This window comes from Carassius carassius, chromosome 24 (assembly GCF_963082965.1).
Source record: "Carassius carassius chromosome 24, fCarCar2.1, whole genome shotgun sequence".
NCBI lineage: Eukaryota > Metazoa > Chordata > Actinopteri > Cypriniformes > Cyprinidae > Carassius > Carassius carassius.
In genome coordinates, this window is record NC_081778.1 from 15,379,676 (window position 1) to 15,398,323 (window position 18,648).

General features: G+C 35.4%; 3 protein-coding genes across 7 annotated transcripts in view; 1 reads left to right on the top strand and 2 right to left on the bottom strand.

The window, feature by feature from the left end:
• The window catches only part of LOC132102945 (carcinoembryonic antigen-related cell adhesion molecule 20-like), a 132,783-nt gene that overhangs the window by 55,304 nt on the left and 58,831 nt on the right, over positions 1–18,648 (bottom strand). The gene's annotated exons all lie outside the window — the stretch shown is intronic.
• On the bottom strand, positions 6,962–9,770 carry LOC132102925 (C-X-C chemokine receptor type 3-2-like). 3 transcript variants are annotated; one of them, XM_059507654.1, is made up of 3 exons: positions 9,421–9,770; positions 8,518–8,642; positions 6,962–8,429 (listed from the first exon to the last, which is right to left on the bottom strand). In XM_059507654.1, the coding sequence occupies exons 2-3, from the start codon at positions 8,548–8,550 to the stop codon at positions 7,314–7,316; spliced, it is 1,149 nt and encodes a 382-aa protein (XP_059363637.1). In that variant the 5' UTR covers positions 8,551–8,642; positions 9,421–9,770; the 3' UTR covers positions 6,962–7,313. The 3 variants fall into 3 exon arrangements, with proteins under 3 accessions (XP_059363637.1, XP_059363638.1, XP_059363639.1); XM_059507655.1 differs by having other exon boundaries at positions 8,518–8,645; XM_059507656.1 differs by having other exon boundaries at positions 6,962–8,416; positions 8,514–8,642; positions 9,421–9,768.
• LOC132103609 (cornifelin homolog) lies at positions 14,196–16,080 on the top strand. The gene is made up of 4 exons (XM_059508710.1): positions 14,196–14,308; positions 14,557–14,670; positions 14,916–15,052; positions 15,191–16,080. The coding sequence occupies exons 2-4, from the start codon at positions 14,559–14,561 to the stop codon at positions 15,278–15,280; spliced, it is 339 nt and encodes a 112-aa protein (XP_059364693.1). The 5' UTR covers positions 14,196–14,308; positions 14,557–14,558; the 3' UTR covers positions 15,281–16,080.

Genomic DNA, 18,648 nt, shown 5'->3' on the forward strand with positions numbered 1-18,648 from the left:
GTAGGACCTGGTATAACTCCAATTTATAATATGTCCTCCTCTTTAAAACGCTCCTCTTGTGGCAAATTCTTACTATGAAACACTGCGGAGGAAATACACTTTATCTCTACCCGAAAAGTTACAGATTAGGGACTCCATTAAGGCAGTGGCTAAAATCGAACAAAGGAAAAGACGAGTAAGTGTAGAAATTCATCCCTGTATTAAGTTTGGTACATCTCTGGGTGTTTTTTTGTGGTGAAGTTGCTGGAGTCTAGGTCCAGGGTCATTCAAACAGATGCTGAGAGAGAACTGTGGCAGACAGCAACGCTGGAACTGATGTCTGATGAGGAGGATGTCATTGCTGATGGAAAGCCGGTGTGGGTTGTGAGATCTCCACCTCACAGGAGACCACAGTTGTCAGACCTTTGCCAGCATCTTCAGCGCAGATTGGAGGTAGATGCACGCTACGTTCTTTCAAACCATCAGTGTGTAAGACCTAATGAAACTGAGACAGAAGGACATTCATTTTTTGAACTCTAAGAAGCACGGGTTCATCTGTGACCCTGTTGCTCCTCGGGTGCTACAGTGCTCCAAGTGTCACAGGATGGCTTAAATGCAGAGGTCACATTCCAAGTATGGGTTACATTGGTCATTATGTCACTTTCACTTCACTTTTATATTGTGTTTTAGTATTTAGTGTTTAGTATTTAGCTTTTAGAATCGTATAAATATAATTGCACCTTTATAATTGCACATTTGTTTCCTAATTCTTACCTACTTGCTTTATACATTTATTAGATTTGCACAGTTCCATATTCTGTAACTTTGTTAATATTGCTTTGTGTTTGGTTGCTTTGTATGTGTGTGGTTTGATTTTAGTTTCAGTTCAGTTCCATATTCTATAGCATTTAACCCTTTAACTGTCACCCTGTCCCGAATACGGGAGGCCTACGTTTACTTCATTATATTACAATCAAATCTAATCCAATCTTGACAAACTATATATCGTTGGAAAGGTCTAAGACTCCCAAATATATATTTTACCAATGTTTTTTGTTAAAAATGCTGTAGGAAAAGTAATAGATTAATTTATGACAAGAGTGCACCCTCAAAAATCTAAATTATAACAGGAGTTTTGACCTTTGTTTAAAAAAAAAGATTTCTTCGTTGCCTTTTTCTCTATCACATTTTAGAAATCATCAGAAATTATTTATCAACTGAAAACTTAAAATCTCAAAATTCATCCTTTAAAACCCATTTTAAAATCAGACATTGCATTACCATGTAAATGGTACATCAATATTATGTTACAAAATATTTTCACTCATGAATTATAAAAAGTAAGTTTGGAACGTGCACTATAAAGTCTATGTTCAAAACTGTGAGTGACAGTTTAGGGGTTAAAAAAATATATTTTTAATTGCTTTGTTTTGTTTATTAAATTAAGTGTTTTGTTTACTAAAATAAACTGTATTGTTTCATATTCTATAACCTTCTAATATTGCTTTGAGAAGTGTCTGGTTGAATTTAAAAAAATTATATTCTAATTTTTAGAGGGTGCGGGGGATGTATAGTATGGAGGGGGGTCACGGTCTATCTATATAGCTGGCCAATAACCAATCAAGTCACTAAGATACAAGGCCTTGGGTTGGGTTTAGTAAAAAGTGTAACCAATCGAATAATCTCAAGGGAAAGTGTCAAAGTTGTGTCAGTTTTTGTCAGGGTTTTAAAAGTGGTTTTGAGAAGCCACCAATGCTGAGATGAAACTCCAATAGGGACACCGTTGTGCACATGTGTGAAATGCAAGAGCATCTGCAGGTGTGAAAAAGTCCTCTGATAAAATCTTGGATGGGATTATTGCAAAAACAGCAGATGTCTGTACCATGGTAGGATACATCAGCATGATTGGTATCATTCTGGAAGTATCCTAAACTGGTGGAAGTTGATGTATACACTCAGTGGTGTATACAGGAGTTTCCTTGTACAGATACACCAAGTTTCATACAGTGCAGCTCCAGCACACTTGCAGGACGTTTCTGGTGAGACCTTGATTATCTGGTTAAGGTGTAAAACCACAGGACAGTGGCCCTCCAGGAACAGGTTTAGACAGCCCTGGTCATAATAGTTCACAACTGCCTTTTGATAAATTCTTTCTAGTTTCCTAAAAATACTGGTATGGCAATCTTTTGAGCATATTAACTTATTGACACCAGAGCTAATATTTTAATGGTCTGTTAAGCAGAGGTGGAAAGAGTACAAAAATATTCTACTCAAGTAAAAGTACCATTACATTAATGAAATTTTACTTAAGTACAAGTAAAAGTACCAGTCTAAAAATCAACTCAAGTAAAAGTAAAAAGTAGCTCATTTAAAATTTACTCAGAGTAAAAATTACTTAGTTACATTTTAACAGTGGGAGGGAGTCAAAAATGGGACAGGCCAAGGGTGTCAAGCTCAGTTCCTGGAAGACCACAGTCCTGCACAGTTTAGATATAACCCTAATTAAACACACCTGATCCAGCTAATCTAATCATTTAGGTTTATTTGAAAACTACATGATATGTGTGCTGAAGCAGGGTTAGAACTAAACTATGGTTATGGCCCTCCAGGAACTGAGTTTGACACCCCTGGGATAGGTCTATTAATCTCAAACTAGTTGTTTTTAATTAAAGGAATCAGTTATTTAGAATAATAAAACATTTGGGCTGTTACCAGGCAAATCAGTATCAACAAACTCATCTTTTAATGCAGAGGAAATGCAGAAGATTCATTGGAAGTGGCATTTAGATGTATTACACTGTTTAGTGCAGGACAAGAATGCATTTAACCTGCAGTTACAAATGCATGAATAATGTTTTGATATACAAAACATAAAATGTTGAATACTCATTTGAAATGATAAGAAATTAATTATTTAAAAAAATCAAAAGATACTTTAAATGTGAAATTAAAATGGCCAGTATGTGTCAGCAAGTCACTGTTAATAAGTGAGTCATTGCGACTAAACCGAATCATTTAAACAGTTGATTCATTCAGGAACGAAACACTGTCACGTTGCTCAGAGACGCAAAACTGTGCTTTGGTGGCTGTGTTTGGAATTATTTTCTGTTGTAGAAATAGAGCTAAAAAAGGCAATATGGTGTCTAAAACGCTAGTCTCTTAATTAACTTGTTTACTGAACTGTTATATATATATGTATGTATGTCACCTTTATTTATGTATGTATATATTCATGATGATTTTTGGAGGAAAAGACGGCATTCTTTGTGTGATTTTGATTTAATGTATGAAATTATATAAATTTGTGAATTTTCTGCTGCCCCTATATCTTCAATTTTGTGATCATTAAATGCATTTTAGGAGACTGAATCACACAGTGAAAGAACGCACTATAAGCGCGCACATCATTAAAACAAAAAATATGATATTATCGCAGATGATATATATAGCACACTCCTCACCACTGTCTTTTTGGCTAATTTGTGCAAAACCTCTTGCTAAAATGTCAAAGCTTCATTTTAACCACCAATGCAACGATTCAATTATTTAGCTTACCTCTACATTCTTGCGAAGGGTTGATGTCTTGTCGAGATTTTATAAGCTGCTAGTTTGGTCTTCCTAGGCAAGTACAGCTTACACTGCATAATAGAGCATACATATGGCCAGGGGTTCACTTCATTTCCTTCGAGTTCAACTTCAGAATATGACGGGGTTTCGTTTTCAGCGGTGTCTGCACCACTAACGCCTGTTTTGACCGTCTGCATCTTTCTTGTGATTTTAGCGCCAGTTTGCCCTCCTGCCCATTATTTACTGACGTAGTTTCCAGGGAGCGATTTTTTTTTTTTTACTCAGTAATTAATGTGTTTTAAAATGTAGCGAAGTACAATACTTTAAACAAAATATACTTAAGTAAAAGTAAAATTACAGATTTAAAAAATTACTTTAAAAAGTATTAGTACACAAAAAAGCTACTCAATTACAGTAACGCGAGTAAATGTAATTCGTTACTTTCCACCCCAGCTGTTAAGCATTCAATGATTCAACACTTAAGTTATTATAAAGTGATGATACATGATCTACAGGTTCTCAATAGTGATGAAACATTTAAACCAATTAATTCAGAGCTCATGTCGAAAATATGGTCATGCCAGATGAAGCCTCGATTCGAGGCTTGTGTTGTTAGCGTAGAAATCGTGTCGTATCGAAGTGTTCGAGTCCCCAGATCTTACTTTACCAGTAAGTTTTCATTCGGACTTACTCAGGTACATTTTAAATAACTAGTCATAAAAATATATAAAATAAAGCTAATTATTTCCGAAAAATTAAATATTTTTCATATGCAATTCATATGTGTACATTATTCTTCTGTTGGGCTAAATTGATATTTGTAATGGCATTAACTGCCACAGTTATTGGTTAAATGCATTTATCAAAGAGAGAAATTCAACACACACACACACACACACACACACACACACACACACACACACACACACACACACACACACACTGTTAGGCTTTTATTTGTGTACATGAATCGATCTACGGAACGTTTTGTTGTGGCTGCTTCGTCCGCCGAAGCTTCTTTCACGTGCTTTTGGCTGTTTTATTTTTACTGACCACCAGATGACGCTGTTTAATACGCTCTCGAAGTTTTTAATCTTTCCCCGACACAGTCAGAGAAAAGTCTCGGTGCTTCACGGGGCTTCAACCAACCATCACTAGTTCTCAACTCTGGTCCACATTTTCTAAGCTATGTCTTCTTTATTAAACACAACTGAACCAACCAATTTAGATCTTCGGGAGCACTTTATTATTGTTGGATCAGGGTCAATATAAATAAAACAAATAAATAAAATATAAAATAATAATAAAAAAGTATAAATACATTTCCAAATCGATGTTTTCTAAGCATAACATCTAGATTTTTTTTATCAGATGGCAGAAATGTTTACAAATAGCTACAATAAATATTCTCATATTTTATTTATGTTTCAACTTAAGTTCAGATTATTATTATTTTATTGTAGTAGAGATGCATAGGCCTACTCTACTTGTGTAGAAACTTTTTTTTTTAAGTTTTTTTTTTAAGTACAATAAACAAATATTAATAATGATTTACTTTGCTGAAATCTTTGTTTATTCTTTTAAAAAAATAAAAATGTTAGAGTAGCTATATAAGTCTATTTTTATGGTTTATATATAATATAAAATCTTTACAAGCAAAAGATATAAAAAAAAAATCAGATGAGGTGAATTTGACAGAAGAGTAGTAAGCTATTCATCATAACCTCCACAAAAACTGAGAGATGTGGAGCATGCACTTTCATTGATTGTGGGCGTCATCAGTCAGTCACCCTTGGCAACCAAAAACTGAACATGCAATTAATGTCTTCACATGCTTGGGAAAAGACCCTACTCACCATTATTGAAGTCATAAAGCACATGCATGCTTTGTAATCAGAGGGAATAGAAAACCTGCCAGCTTGCTGACAATAATGGAACTGTTGCCCAAAATATGTTTTTATCCTCACAAAAAAAGAAAATTGTACAAAAGGCGAATTTTGTCACGAATTAGCATTTTTTCCTATTGAAACAGGATATTTGGGTTTGATGAATCATTAGGCCTTGTCCCATTTGTTTAATAGCCAAAGGATTGAGTTTACAATGCATGCTCTTTACTTGCTATTTCTTTGGGGTCAGAGTTAAAGTGTTAACTATAATACACAGAAGGCAAGTTTTCAAGGTTACTAAAGATATGAAATTGATATCTTCAGAGTTGAGGCTCAGCAGATGCTATAGGTGTGGTGCTTATGCAGATCATAAGAGTTCCATTCTGACTCACAGAATTTCCTGACCCCCAGATTGCCTTTCAGTTAAAGCTCTCTGGAAGATAACTATTTTTAGTTTTTAGAAAAGTATATTTAGATAAGTTTTTTTTTAACAGATATGATTAATAATAATTTTCTGTAATTTTCAGAATAAAATAATAATAAAATATTATAAAAAAATCTGCCCCATTCCCTTTGCACTATATTAACAGCTTGCTTTCCTTAAAAGAAAGAAAGAAACTCAACAATCGCTTCTCTAATCATTTTATATTGTATCTATTTGTTTTCTTCTTTATTTATTATACAAATAACAAAAAAGGGAAAAAACAGGCAAGACTCTAACATCTATTTTTTTGTTTTCTTTTTTGTTTATTATATGATTTTAATAAACCCTTGCTACATGTACTGCATTAAGCCAACTGAGACTTGTCATAGCTCGTATATCTCTTTTGTTGATTTTGTTTGCTTCCATTGTCCTTGTTTGTAAATTGCTTTGGATAAAAGCATCTGCAAAATGTCTAAACTAATGAAAATGTAAAATACATCTTCAAGTAATTTAAATAGAGATGAAACAAGTAATTGAAACAAATAATTTTAATGATGGAAGAAAAGCGATAACACCTTTTGCTCTGTGTTTCCTTTGAGGCTGTCATTCTCAGAATTCATATTTATGTGTCACATCCTCTTCAATCTAGAGCTGAAGAAGAGTAGTGAAAGTGAGTCACACAAACCTTTATTACAAGAGTAATGGAATCTATTCTTTATCAGAGGTGGCAACACAGAACTAACAAATATAACAATATAGAATAATAGAAACGTTTTACAAAACGTACATTAGGAGAAAACATCCTGATTGGTATGCTCATCTATTATGTACTTTATACGATGTGTTATGACATCTACTTAAAATATCAAACAGATTAATAAAATGATAAACAAAACTCAGTTTGATGTTACAGAGTTATTGATGAAGATGAGAAATAAAGCAAGTTAATGTGGAGCCTGTTTTCAGTTCCTGCTTGTGACACTAGACAACTCAACAGATGATTCATTGTTACAGTTATAGCTGCTACAAAAGGAGGAATTGTTGATGGAAATAATAAAAAAAAACATCTACAGAATTTTTTTATTTACTTTAAATAATATTTTTTTACCTCAATATGGAATGTTTGGAAAATATAAAAGACAGAGCTTATAGCAAAAATGAAGCAAAAATGGAAAGAAATGGTGCAATTTTTGGACATTCTTATTCATATTTAAAACATGCGTGTAGATCTTTAACAATAATAACAGAAAATGCATGACAAAATCTCCTCAAACAGAATGGACGTTAAGACTGCATTAGAAAATGCAAAAAAAAAAGAAGAAGAAAAAAAAAGAACATGAAAGAGGTTTCATATCTATCAGATTACAAAAACTGAAATTGTGGTTTCTTCCTAATTCCAGATAAAAACAGCTGTCACTTGTATACTTGCATGCTTGCTCGTGTCATTTGCACTCTTTTCAGGCCATGACCGAGAAGTACGAGGTATTCTCACTCTCCACTGAGCTGAATGATCCAGTAGGCCTGCGAGTTGATCCCCGACCGTTTGCCCATCCTGCTAACCCGAGGCACCCCTGAGGTCCTAAAACAGCCTTGCACATCTGGGCCAGCTCATGACGGAACTTTATCCCCACAAGGCCGTAGAGTAGTGGATTTAAAGCACAATGTGCCAACCCCAGGCTTTCTGTTACAAAAATGCCCACATCTAGCACCTTGTGAAGTGCACAGGTTTTGGCAATAACCCCAAGCTTCTGCAAGCTGTCAGTCATCCGCAAGGCATTGTAAGGCGCCCAACTGACTACAAACACAATGACCAATGAGATGATGAGCCTCAGCGAGCGTCGTTTCTGTCTACGTGTGGCGTGGCACAGTGCTTTGAAAATGTGAAGGTAGCAGTACAGCATGACTAATAGGGGAAGTATGAATCCAAGAATCATGCTAACCAGCTGCATGGCGATCTGCCATTGCTGGCTGCTCTCTTGAGAAAATTCTAACTGGCATCTCAACCGGTTTATGCCGGATACATTCACCACGTAACGGTAGTACACATCCACCATCGCCAATCCCAGGCAGACGCTCCAGATGATGGCACAGGCCAGCTGAGCGTGGCAGGTCTTACGTTTCCGGCTGATATTAATGGCATGTACAATGGCCAAGTATCGGTCGAAGCTGATGCAGGCCAGGAATAGCACCCCACAATAGACATTCAGCGAGAACAATGCTCCAGCTATTTTACACATGAATACACCGAAAACCCACTCGTTGATCCACTCAGCGGCAAAAAATGGCAACGTTAAAGCCAGTAGGAGGTCTGAGATGGCCAAATGGAGTAGGAAGGTGTCTGTCAGTGAGAAAGAGCAGGGGCTGTGTCGAGACTGCCGATAGCGTCGGATCACACACAGAACCAGAATGTTACCCACTAGTGCCAGGATAAAGACCAGGATGTAAGCCACGGGGGCAAAACGACCAAGAATCGCCCATGTATCCTTCAGACTGCAGGGGGCATAGTTCTCATCTTGTATGGGATCGTCTTTGGAAGAAGTGTTTAAGTAGTCATCATACTCTACGTACTGTAACTGCAAAAAACAAACAAATATACCCATTTTCTGTTAATTCAGATTGTTAACTTTTGTTTGTTCTTTTCAGTACTGTTTTAACACTCACCTCAGAATCTGGAGATGATGTGGAGTGCTTCATGGTGAGCTTCAGAGAAGTGAGACATACAAGTAAAATAGTGGGCACAAGATGCACTTGTCTCTCACGTTATCTTGTCTATATGTCTCTCCTTTCTTCTGGGAAAATGTCATAAAAATAGATGGATAAAGAGAGAGAAGTCAGACCACAGAAACTGAATCCTACTCGTACAACTACTGAAAAGGGGAACTGACGGCTTCGTCCACAGGGAAATAAAACTGCAGTCAATGGACACATTTAAAAGAAAACATGTCTTTGAAATCCCCAATTTGCAGAGAGCAGACAGTTTCAAAGATTTCTCGAAAACACCTCTACAACATTTGCCGCAGTTGGTTGTCAGAGATCTGAAAGTGTGTACAAATATATAGAATATACTTCCTTAAAGGATAGTTTATAAAGGGTTCTTGGGGCAAAAGTGACAATAGTAGAGTACAACTATAGGGAACTGAAATTAGCATTGCATAAGTTTGCCATATGCAATGAAACATTATAGAAAATAATGAAAAAATATATATATTTTACCATTATCTGCCAATACCAGATGTATTTTAATAATTTTCATGGGTGTAGTTTTGTTGCTAGTAAATTCATTGAAAAAAGACAAGGGAAATAATATTACTTGCAGTAACTTTTGGAATGAATGTAAAATAGAATGTTCTTATCTATTGTAACTAATTTCAAAACCAAAATATTGTCACGCGGCAGTGAAACTATTTAAATACTAGTTAGTTAATTATATTTGTACATATTTTACATATATAAAAAAAAATAGTCTACAGTTCAAGAATCTATTTTTTAAGAAGTAGCATAGTTGTGTCAGGGACTAACATGAAATATTAGAGTACGGTAGAAGCACAAATCAAAGTCTCGTACCTGATTTCTCTCTGATGTCTGTGGAGGGGTCGACTGACCCAGATCAGGTGGTGCTCTGATTAAAACGGAATTTGTTCAGGAAACACATTGATCTCAGTGCTTCCTGACGTTTTCTCTCTTCCTTTTTTTGCTCTCTCCTCAAATCATACCCTTACTGGAAATATTTTCAACATCATGTGTAGTGCTTTTAAAAGGTGCTTGTAAAACTAAAATCAGTTTTGGTTAAAGCATCTTCTCTTCTACTGCTCAAATGATAATCTGATTCATCTTTCCTGTTAATAGACAGGAAGCCAATAACCTCAGTCAGAAATATACAAATGAGTGATAGTGTGATGATTTGTTGTTTAGACTCTTTACATTTATGATGTTTCTGACCATGCAAGTAAGAGGATTATATTTGTGAGGATTATCTCAGCAAAAGGTTTACACATAAGTCTAGTGTAGTACTCGGGTGTAATTTGATGTATTGGTTAATTTCTTTATATTTGCATAATTTTTGATTTGGGTATAGTGGTCAGTTTTATTTTGCCAGCGTTTAAGGCAACAACAATAATAATCTGGTTTCTGATGGTTTTAATTGACATCAAACCATTGGAGCAGTAGTCTTGTAGCAGCTTTCAGACATATAATGTGTAGTAAGCTGTACTTCACTGTCTCTTGCTCCTTCTGTTATTTCATGTCTCATCTATTCTGCTCTATGCAATAAAAGGGCAAAAATATAACCTGAAAAACAAGCCAGTAAAGGTACGGTGACATACTTTGCAGTATATGTACATACAGAAACATAACAGCCTTTGGTTAAAGCATTGTTCGTCTTATAATATGTAACATTTCCTCAGCAGGACCGGATACATAATCTTTTCACACCCTGAATTCACATTCAGTGCTGCATATGGTTTGTGATGACGGCGTTTTCACAGTGCAACTGTTTTTCATCCAGCCCACTCTCTAGGTTGAGCATAAATACAATGTCAAATATGATATTGTAACATAGAAAATCTTAAACCACCTGGTAAATGTTAACAGGACATACATGTACGCTCCTTCAGTTTTCACAGAAGAGCGCTAATGTGTGATGAAAACTTCCCAGAAGTTTAACCACATCCTATATATCACCAATGGTCACACAGTAATCCAAATAAAGAATAATCCACAGGCGTTTCATTGTAAACAGGCTACCTGTTTACTTCTAACAAAAACTCTGCTTATATCAGAAGTAAATATTTCGCTTCCAAAGTGAGAATTGTGTACAGTATTGAGCAATGACTGCATATTACAACAGATCCTACATATTCTCTTTATTGCTTGATTCTTAATAATATTCGATCTGATTTTTGAAAAGTGTGGTTCAGAATCAGTTATAAGTTTACACCCTATACCATAGATCAGTGTGTAAAAACAGATTGGTGTTTTTACATTTTAAGATGTACAGACATTAATTTGGGCATGTCCAATTGTAGAGATATGTTATGTTAAATTATGAATTTATTCATAACAGTGTGTTTCCTGGATTGTGGTAAATATACAAAATATGGCTCTAGACTTTATTCTATTTATGACAGACTATTTTAATACAGCATATTAATAGACAGTTGATAACTTAAGCTTACTTAATATTATTAATTAGATTTATTGATGACTGAGCACAAATCAACCAATGGCAACAATGAAAGAATGATTTGTCACCTGCAATGATTCTGTCCACCACAGAGCAGCAGTATTTGTCTCTTTTTGTATGTCTGAACTGTATGCTTCAAGTACAGCTGGAACAATGAGAGAGCTAAATCATTTATCACAGCAAAATATAAGGAGAAGATGGACATTTGCTCTATATTTCCACTTGTCCATGCAAATGCGTCAATATATTCATTCCACAACACACAACAATGAAACCAGGGTTGTATTTCAGATCCGTTCATTGAAACCCATCAAATACGTTTGAAACTGTGGAGTGTGATTTTGACAATACAGTTGTGCAACATATTATCTTCAGGTTTTGTGAAATCATGTGATCAGTGCAAGTCTGCATGTGGCTACAGAGACCAGAAAAAGGAACTGAGCGTAGAACTTGCACAACAATCTTGAAATATTAATTTTAAATCTGTTACGTAAAACAAAAACACACTGCAGAGTATGTACACGTATTATTTCCTCTTTTTAGTTATAGGTCTAAACAGAACTTTTAAATATAAAAATACTGCTGAGTATGTAAATATTAGTCATTTTACAGGTTTCACGTTTGAAAAAATATTTATATTTCATAACTGTTAAGAACTGTAAAACTTTTGGAATTTCATATTCTTATTTGACTTCTTATTTGAGATAATTTACTTAAGGGGCAGGAGGCTGGTTATATTTGTACAAGCTGACCTCACAGACGCAGATGAAAAGCCAAAGAATCAGTAAGTGTTACAGCAGTGAAATACACTGGATAAGAAAACCAGCGACAAGCCCTGATGTGTAAACAATGAAGTCAAACAGCTCAATAGATTCACTGCACTATATTATGAAACCGTTTGCCATCTTTTAACTGCTCTTAGATGTCTGAAGATGTGGCAAATTTATTTTAATAATGCAAAAACACTTCATTAATCAGCATCCTAATACAGATTTTAACTGATCCAATAAATCCTTAAACTCTTGTTTATATAGTATGCGTATACTTTTAGTGTACTTTGACTCTAGGGCAGGCATGCATGGGCAAACTCGGACCTGGAGGGCCAGTGTCCTGCAGAGTTTAACCCCAACCCTGGTAAAACTTACCTGCCTGTAGCCTTCTAGTAATGTAGTATATGTCTGTGTGTGTGTGTGTGTATTTATATACAGCATATAAAATGCATGTTTTTAAATAAAGAAAACTTTTAGTGTTTGACGTTTTTTTATTGGTCATTTTGTTTTTCAAGAATAAGGTCTAAGGTTAAGAATACGCTAGAAATTGCTTAAATGTAAAATGTTTTTTTTCTCTTTAACAACATTCCAATAGTCCAGTGGTTTTCAAACCTGTCCTGGAGGCACCCCTGCCCAGCACATTTAGCATGTTTCCCTCATCTAACACACCCGATTCAAATCATCAGCTCATTAGTAGAGAATGCAAGATCTTATTTTGTGTGTCTAATAAGGGAGGTTTGAAAACAGCTGCAATAGTCAAAGACAACTTCCCTTATTGATCGCGTCTCAGTTAGATTGCATGTTTTCTTGCACGGCTGCATGTTGGACTCATGAAAAATAATCATGTTTTTTGCATTCACCAAAACTGAATTGCTGAGGTCAAAACACAGATGGTGAAGGAAATTGCGTTAGCACTTGCTGTGAAGTGGGAGTGACCAGCCAGCAGAGGATTCCACAGCCTTCCTTGAATAATTATGTTCACAGCTTGTGATTTACTAAATACTGATCATGATCTAAGGGGGGCTGTGATGGGATGATGTCAGGTGTCGGTGATCATTCTCAAGTTTTGTGATCAGCACTGCTGCTTTTGTGTCAGTCAGTGGTTAGATCACCGTAGCATTCAATAAAGGTGAAATGGAAAGTCACATATGGGACAAATCAATTAGTCCCAAATATACTGGTCAGTTGGCAACCCTATTTATCAGGGTTAGAGCTAAACTCTGCAGGACAGTGGCCTTCAACGAGTTTGGCCATGCCTGATATAGGGCCTTTCTGTACCAGTGTCAAGTGTTTTTCACTAAAAAACCGTCTAAAAAAATGTGCACGTCACATTCCAACATATCTTTCTGTTTTTTTGTTTTTGTTTTTGTTTTGTTTTGTTTTGTTTTGTTTTGTTTTTTTTTTTTTTGCTCAAAAAGGGTTGGTAACTTTAAAGGTTTGGTGCTGTTCAGGGGTGAACAGTGAATTTTCCAACCATGCTGAAACATCCAACTCTCTACATTGAGGCCCAGTGAATCAGCTTAGGACTCAAAGACACATACTACTGTAAAATCAGACAAAAAAAAACAAAAACACCAACACCATGGCAGGTGTAAAGTATACCCATTTTCACACCTTATTTGTAAATGAAATTCCTTTTCTGTTCTTCCTTAGGATGGGTTACGTTAGCAACATTGTTTTCTGCTTGGATGAGCAAACCAAGTACTTTTCTAGTGCATAAAACCCATATGTCTCCAACTAATCAAAACGAAGCACAATGACAACAATTCAAAACAGCAGAATGTAGACATCAAACACTTTGGATCCGCTTGCCTGAATCATATTGCAGAAAATTACTATTTAGCAACTGAATGATTTGCATACATTCTTATTATGAGAAAAGTCAAAATTACCAAATAAAAAAATCATAATTACGACATTGTAATAATTATGAAGTAATAATAATGATATTTAAAAAGTCAAAAAAAGTTATTTGTCATAATGTTGTATTTTCACATCATAATTCACACAATTACTTTTTAACTAGTAATTTTTAGGTTTTATGTCATATTGACAGTTTTATGTCATAATTTTGAGTTTTTATCTTATAATTTAGTTTTGTACTACAGAATTTTAGCATGTACGGATTTACTAAACCTCCATACATTTCTAACATCAGCCTAATGATAATACCTCAAATGACATTTGGTGCATCTGTCAAAAAGGCCAATGTTCATGCCGGTAACACAAAGTACTTTTCTAGATGTTTTAAAAGTTGTAGATAACATATTGTCATAATGGAAGGGTGTGGAGACCTAAAATAGTGCAAAACTCCTCGCCCCCAAATCAAACACTTCACGCTTTAATGTACAGGACACATAAACCACTCAACACTAGTAAAGCTTCTCCTCCCTTTTGTCAAGCTTGAGTTGACTTCCATCTTCATTGAGATCTATCACAAACTGAACATAATTCACGAGGAAGTGAGACACATATACAGGAAGGCTTTCCAAAGAAACAGGTGAGAGAGACAGAAGATTATCATTTTAAACCTTCTTTCTATAACTTATGACATTTATGTTATGTCCTATAATTAATACTTTTTTAAAATATCTCTGCTTGATATAATAGCAATCAAATGAAAAAATGCATTTTTTATATTCACAGCAAGACAATATTGCTGTAGTTTTAGAAACAATGTAAAAGTGTAAGCTGTCATTTGTATTGGCAAATTATTATATTATACCATTTACAACATGTCTTTGTCAGAGATGTCATATCAAACAGAAGCGATGACTACCCAGCCTCAGATGACTGTAACCAGCTACTCTGTCTCTCACTGGAGCTCTGATGTCTGTGACTGTTGTGACGACTGTGGAATCTGTGAGTGTGTGTAGGGGAAGGAGATGTATTTATTAATTCAAATCCATTTTGCTTGAACTAATGTACTAGTAATAGTGATTCTAAGCTGAGTAAGTTAATGTTAAAGGGGTAGTTCACTATATATTTTTGGAATGACATGAGGGTGAGTCAATTCTAATGAACTATACGTTTAATCATTTTTTTTTTAAACTTACAAGCATTGCATTGTAGAATAGTGTGAATTTCGCCACTGGTGTACTCCTCAGGTCTGTGTGGGGCGTTTATTCCTTGCATTTTGGGTTGTAAGGTGGCCCAGGATAATGGTGACAGCTGCTGTTTGCCCTTCCTGCCCGGTGCTATGATTGCATTGAGAACCAGCATCCGTGACAGATACCATATTAATGTAGGCCATGCAATAAAAATACTTTTCAGTATTGATTACTGCTTATTTCTGCTGTTGATGTAGTGTTGGAATTTCTGCTGAAATACATAATTTCATAACAGAGACTAGAACTACATGATTTGCTTGTGTCTTCTTTAGGGCTCTGTCTGTGATGACTGGGTGATTATGACCTGCTGTCCTTTCTGTGGACTCTGTCAGATGGCTCGAGAACAGAAGGCAAGAGGCTAAACTGAAAAGAAAACGAAGAGGATAAAACGGCTAATAAAAAAAATGCCTCGATGGCTGGAATTGTTTTCATCGTCTTCCCTTTATTTTTAAAATATTCCAAAATATCAATGATTTATGTGATCCTTCAAGTACAGTATATGTATAAAAAATCATGTTACTAATAGGTTTTACATTATGAAGTCCTAATTTTTTGCTTTAGTCTAGTGGCTTGTACTTTCACAGTTAAATATTTTCAAACTGCCTCCCCAAAATTAGGGCTAAATATTTAATGATGGGGATAATTAAGATTTCTCTCTTGAAAAAACAATTGGATCAAGCATTGTGACCCCTGTCTGATCTTATTTGCTCTGCGTGAAACCTTTCTGGTTCCTCTTTCTCATCTTTAAAAGAGAGAGAACGCCTGTCATAGTTTTGCTATATTATCAGGGAAGATTTCACGATGGTAAGATACTGAATCACATTGATGTTTAAATAGAGACTTTTTTTAAGCAGAATAGTCAATGTAATGAAATAGATTAATGAAAGATAGGATTTCAGACTATAAAGATTTGCTCACTGGTTTAGAACCTGTGAATCTGAGATTTTTCTCTGTATTTATCCTGTTAACACTAAAGAGCATAGTGTGACATAAATAGATATCTGTCTACTTTGTTTACAGTGACAGATTTTACGCCTTTGTACATGTATGTCCATATGGTGAACAAACATTTTGAATGTAAATAGAATAAAGGTAAAAGGGATCTGAGAAGTGGGAAATTGGCAGTTGAAAGGTCATGTACATGTACACGTTTGTTTCTGAGTTTTGTAATTGTGGGATTCTTTTGTATCTGTTGCCCTGCATGTATGCATATAAATTGGTTACTTCCAATCCATAATCTTTAAAGTGATTTTATTCATTTCAATAAATAAATAAAACATCCATAAGTTCTTTCATTCTTTGTTACATTTGAAGAAAAAATAAAATGCCAAATCCAGGGTAAAGTCTAAAAATCTAATTATGAGATAAGCATCAATGCTTGATTTCAACCACTAGTTTCACTATGATTTCAATCTTTGACATGGTCTTACTCAGTTAACTTTTCAGAATTTTCTTTACCTTATGAAGGATGCTGGGTTTTCACAAACAGGGTCACATATAATAACAGTTTATTCCAAATTAAAACTGATTATAACCTTTCAGTCTTTTATTTCTAGCAGTTGGCTGTATTAAGCTCTCAGTATTAGTTGCTGCTCACACTGAGTGAAGAACCTCGTAGTGTTAGACTTTGAAGGTAGTCAGGGAGTTTCATTTTAAAGTGGAATTGAAAAATATGGCAGATTCTACATGTTGTGAAATGATCATAAGGGGCAATATTCATCTGCCTCCTTAAACTTGCCTTCCACTACAGTTTCAGGAGTTGCGTAGAGATCCCTGATTCTAACCATAAAATCTTCAGATGTGTCAAATGTCATGAAACAGACATAACCACAGTTGTGAGTGATGTATTTCACACTGCAACAAACCTTACAGTTTCTCAGAATAACATTATATACGTTCAAGGCCAACGCTTCCATCATCTGTCCAATCGAACTTCTTTGGTACTAGACGCTAACTATATTGTTAACATCCACAAAGATACTTTTAATAACTTGCAAAAACTTTAGACTTTAAATCCATCCTGGAATTACTTATCTTCTCTCCACCGTGATGTTTTTAGCAACCTATATAACCTCAGAGACAGGGGCAGAGTGGGACCAAAAAATCTACTGGGAAATTTCATAGACCACCGGCAAAATTGCCAAAAAAATATACTACTTATGACATAGAACCCTTGAAAATGTTATATATATTAAGAAAGCCACCGCTACTGGTCACATCTATGGTTAGGTTGATTTGTTTAGATCCAGTGAAATTGCTACCTTGACAACGCCACTTCATGTTTTAGGTTTACGGATCTACGGAGAATATATTAAATATATTGTTTGTGTTCCCATTTGCTCAAACAGCAAAAGAAAAACTTCTCTATAGTTTTTTCGCAATTTTCAAAAAGAGGGAAAAAATTGCAAGAGATGGATAACGGCAGTCTGAAGAGAGAAATATATGTAAATTTGTCATCACTCCCACAGATGCTGCATTAGAAACCCTCACAATAGCATTGTTTTTTTTTTGTACATTTATAACATGGTAATATAATATAAAGTATAGTTTTATAAATGTAAATTATATATTTTTTTAATTCAATTATAAAAAACTTTCCAGCATTTATGCTGATGGTGACCGTTAAAATGCGTCATCATCACCCTGTTGAAAAGGGTCCATTTTCACAGTGACAGGACACCTTGCTCGTTAGCTCTAATTTAATCTAATCTAATACATAATACACTTAACATAGCAGCAGCAGCCAAGGGAAGTTGCTCAATTCAAGAGTCACTATAGCAAACTATTCATTTTTCTCATATTTACCACAGCTACTTTCAAATTTCACAAGCTTTTGGCTGGTTGGTAGCTGGTGCTAATTCCCGTCTGTGCCTAGCTTTGACGACATTTGCTTCAGTTTATTTCACCTGTATGTCATGGTATTGCTGGCCCGAGACGCAAACCCACAAGCCACGACTTCCCCCCCATAATCTCACTAATATTGATATGTTCCTGTTTTCCAATTTGACAAGCCTCAAGATTCTTGACCTTACATGAACCACCTGAAAAACTTTTCAGCTTTGGTTGAATGCATATAAAACCTGTCAAGCTTAATACACATGGACCAGGTTGTGGGTTCGAGTCTCAAGCTGGCAGCCGCATTCATTTGATGGGCTGAAAAACTTGGCCAATCTGTATTTACTGTCTAATAGAGATTGATGGCATGCTCTTTGGGAAACTTCATGCCACCCTGCAGGTGCTGGATTTACAGGCTAACCGAATCATGTACTCTACAGAACATACAAACTTGCCATTTATAAATATGTCAAGGCTTTTTGATCTGAAACTTAGTGCACAGGAGCCAAATGGCATAAACGTGTTGCCACATGCATTTTTCTATTGTCTAACATCTCTGAATAGTCTTTACCTTGCTAACAACCATATCATTGGATTTGGTGCTAAAACATTTTTATGACCTGAAAAGTTTGGAGACCTTAAGTCTGGACAACTCATGTGTTGGGATTGCCAAGCTCAAACCTGGTATTTTCAAAAACCTTACATGGTGAACATGGGCATAACATCATTTTCTAAAGAGGTCTTTGGAAATCTCACAGGACTGAAGGAACTACATCTCAATCGCAATGCCATGATGTCTTTGGACATCAGTTTACTGGACAATCTGACCAATCTAACATACGCTGATTTGCGCAGCTGTCCTCTCAGTTGTGCCTGCCAGAATAGTGAACTACAG

What these genes read in the sequence shown, in the direction of transcription:
- LOC132102925 (XM_059507654.1), bottom strand. Translation starts at nt 8,550, where the DNA reads ATGAAGCACTCCACATCATCTCCAGATTCTGAG. An exon ending in CATCATCTCCAGATTCTGAG is followed by an intron (nt 8,430 to 8,517) that starts GTGAGTGTTAAA and finishes TGTTTTTTGCAG; the next exon opens with TTACAGTACGTAGAGTATGA.
- LOC132103609 (XM_059508710.1), top strand. Translation starts at nt 14,559, where the DNA reads ATGTCATATCAAACAGAAGCGATGACTACCCAGCCTCAGATGACTGTA. An exon ending in TTGTGACGACTGTGGAATCT is followed by an intron (nt 14,671 to 14,915) that starts GTGAGTGTGTGT and finishes TGTACTCCTCAG; the next exon opens with GTCTGTGTGGGGCGTTTATT. An exon ending in GTGACAGATACCATATTAAT is followed by an intron (nt 15,053 to 15,190) that starts GTAGGCCATGCA and finishes TGTCTTCTTTAG; the next exon opens with GGCTCTGTCTGTGATGACTG.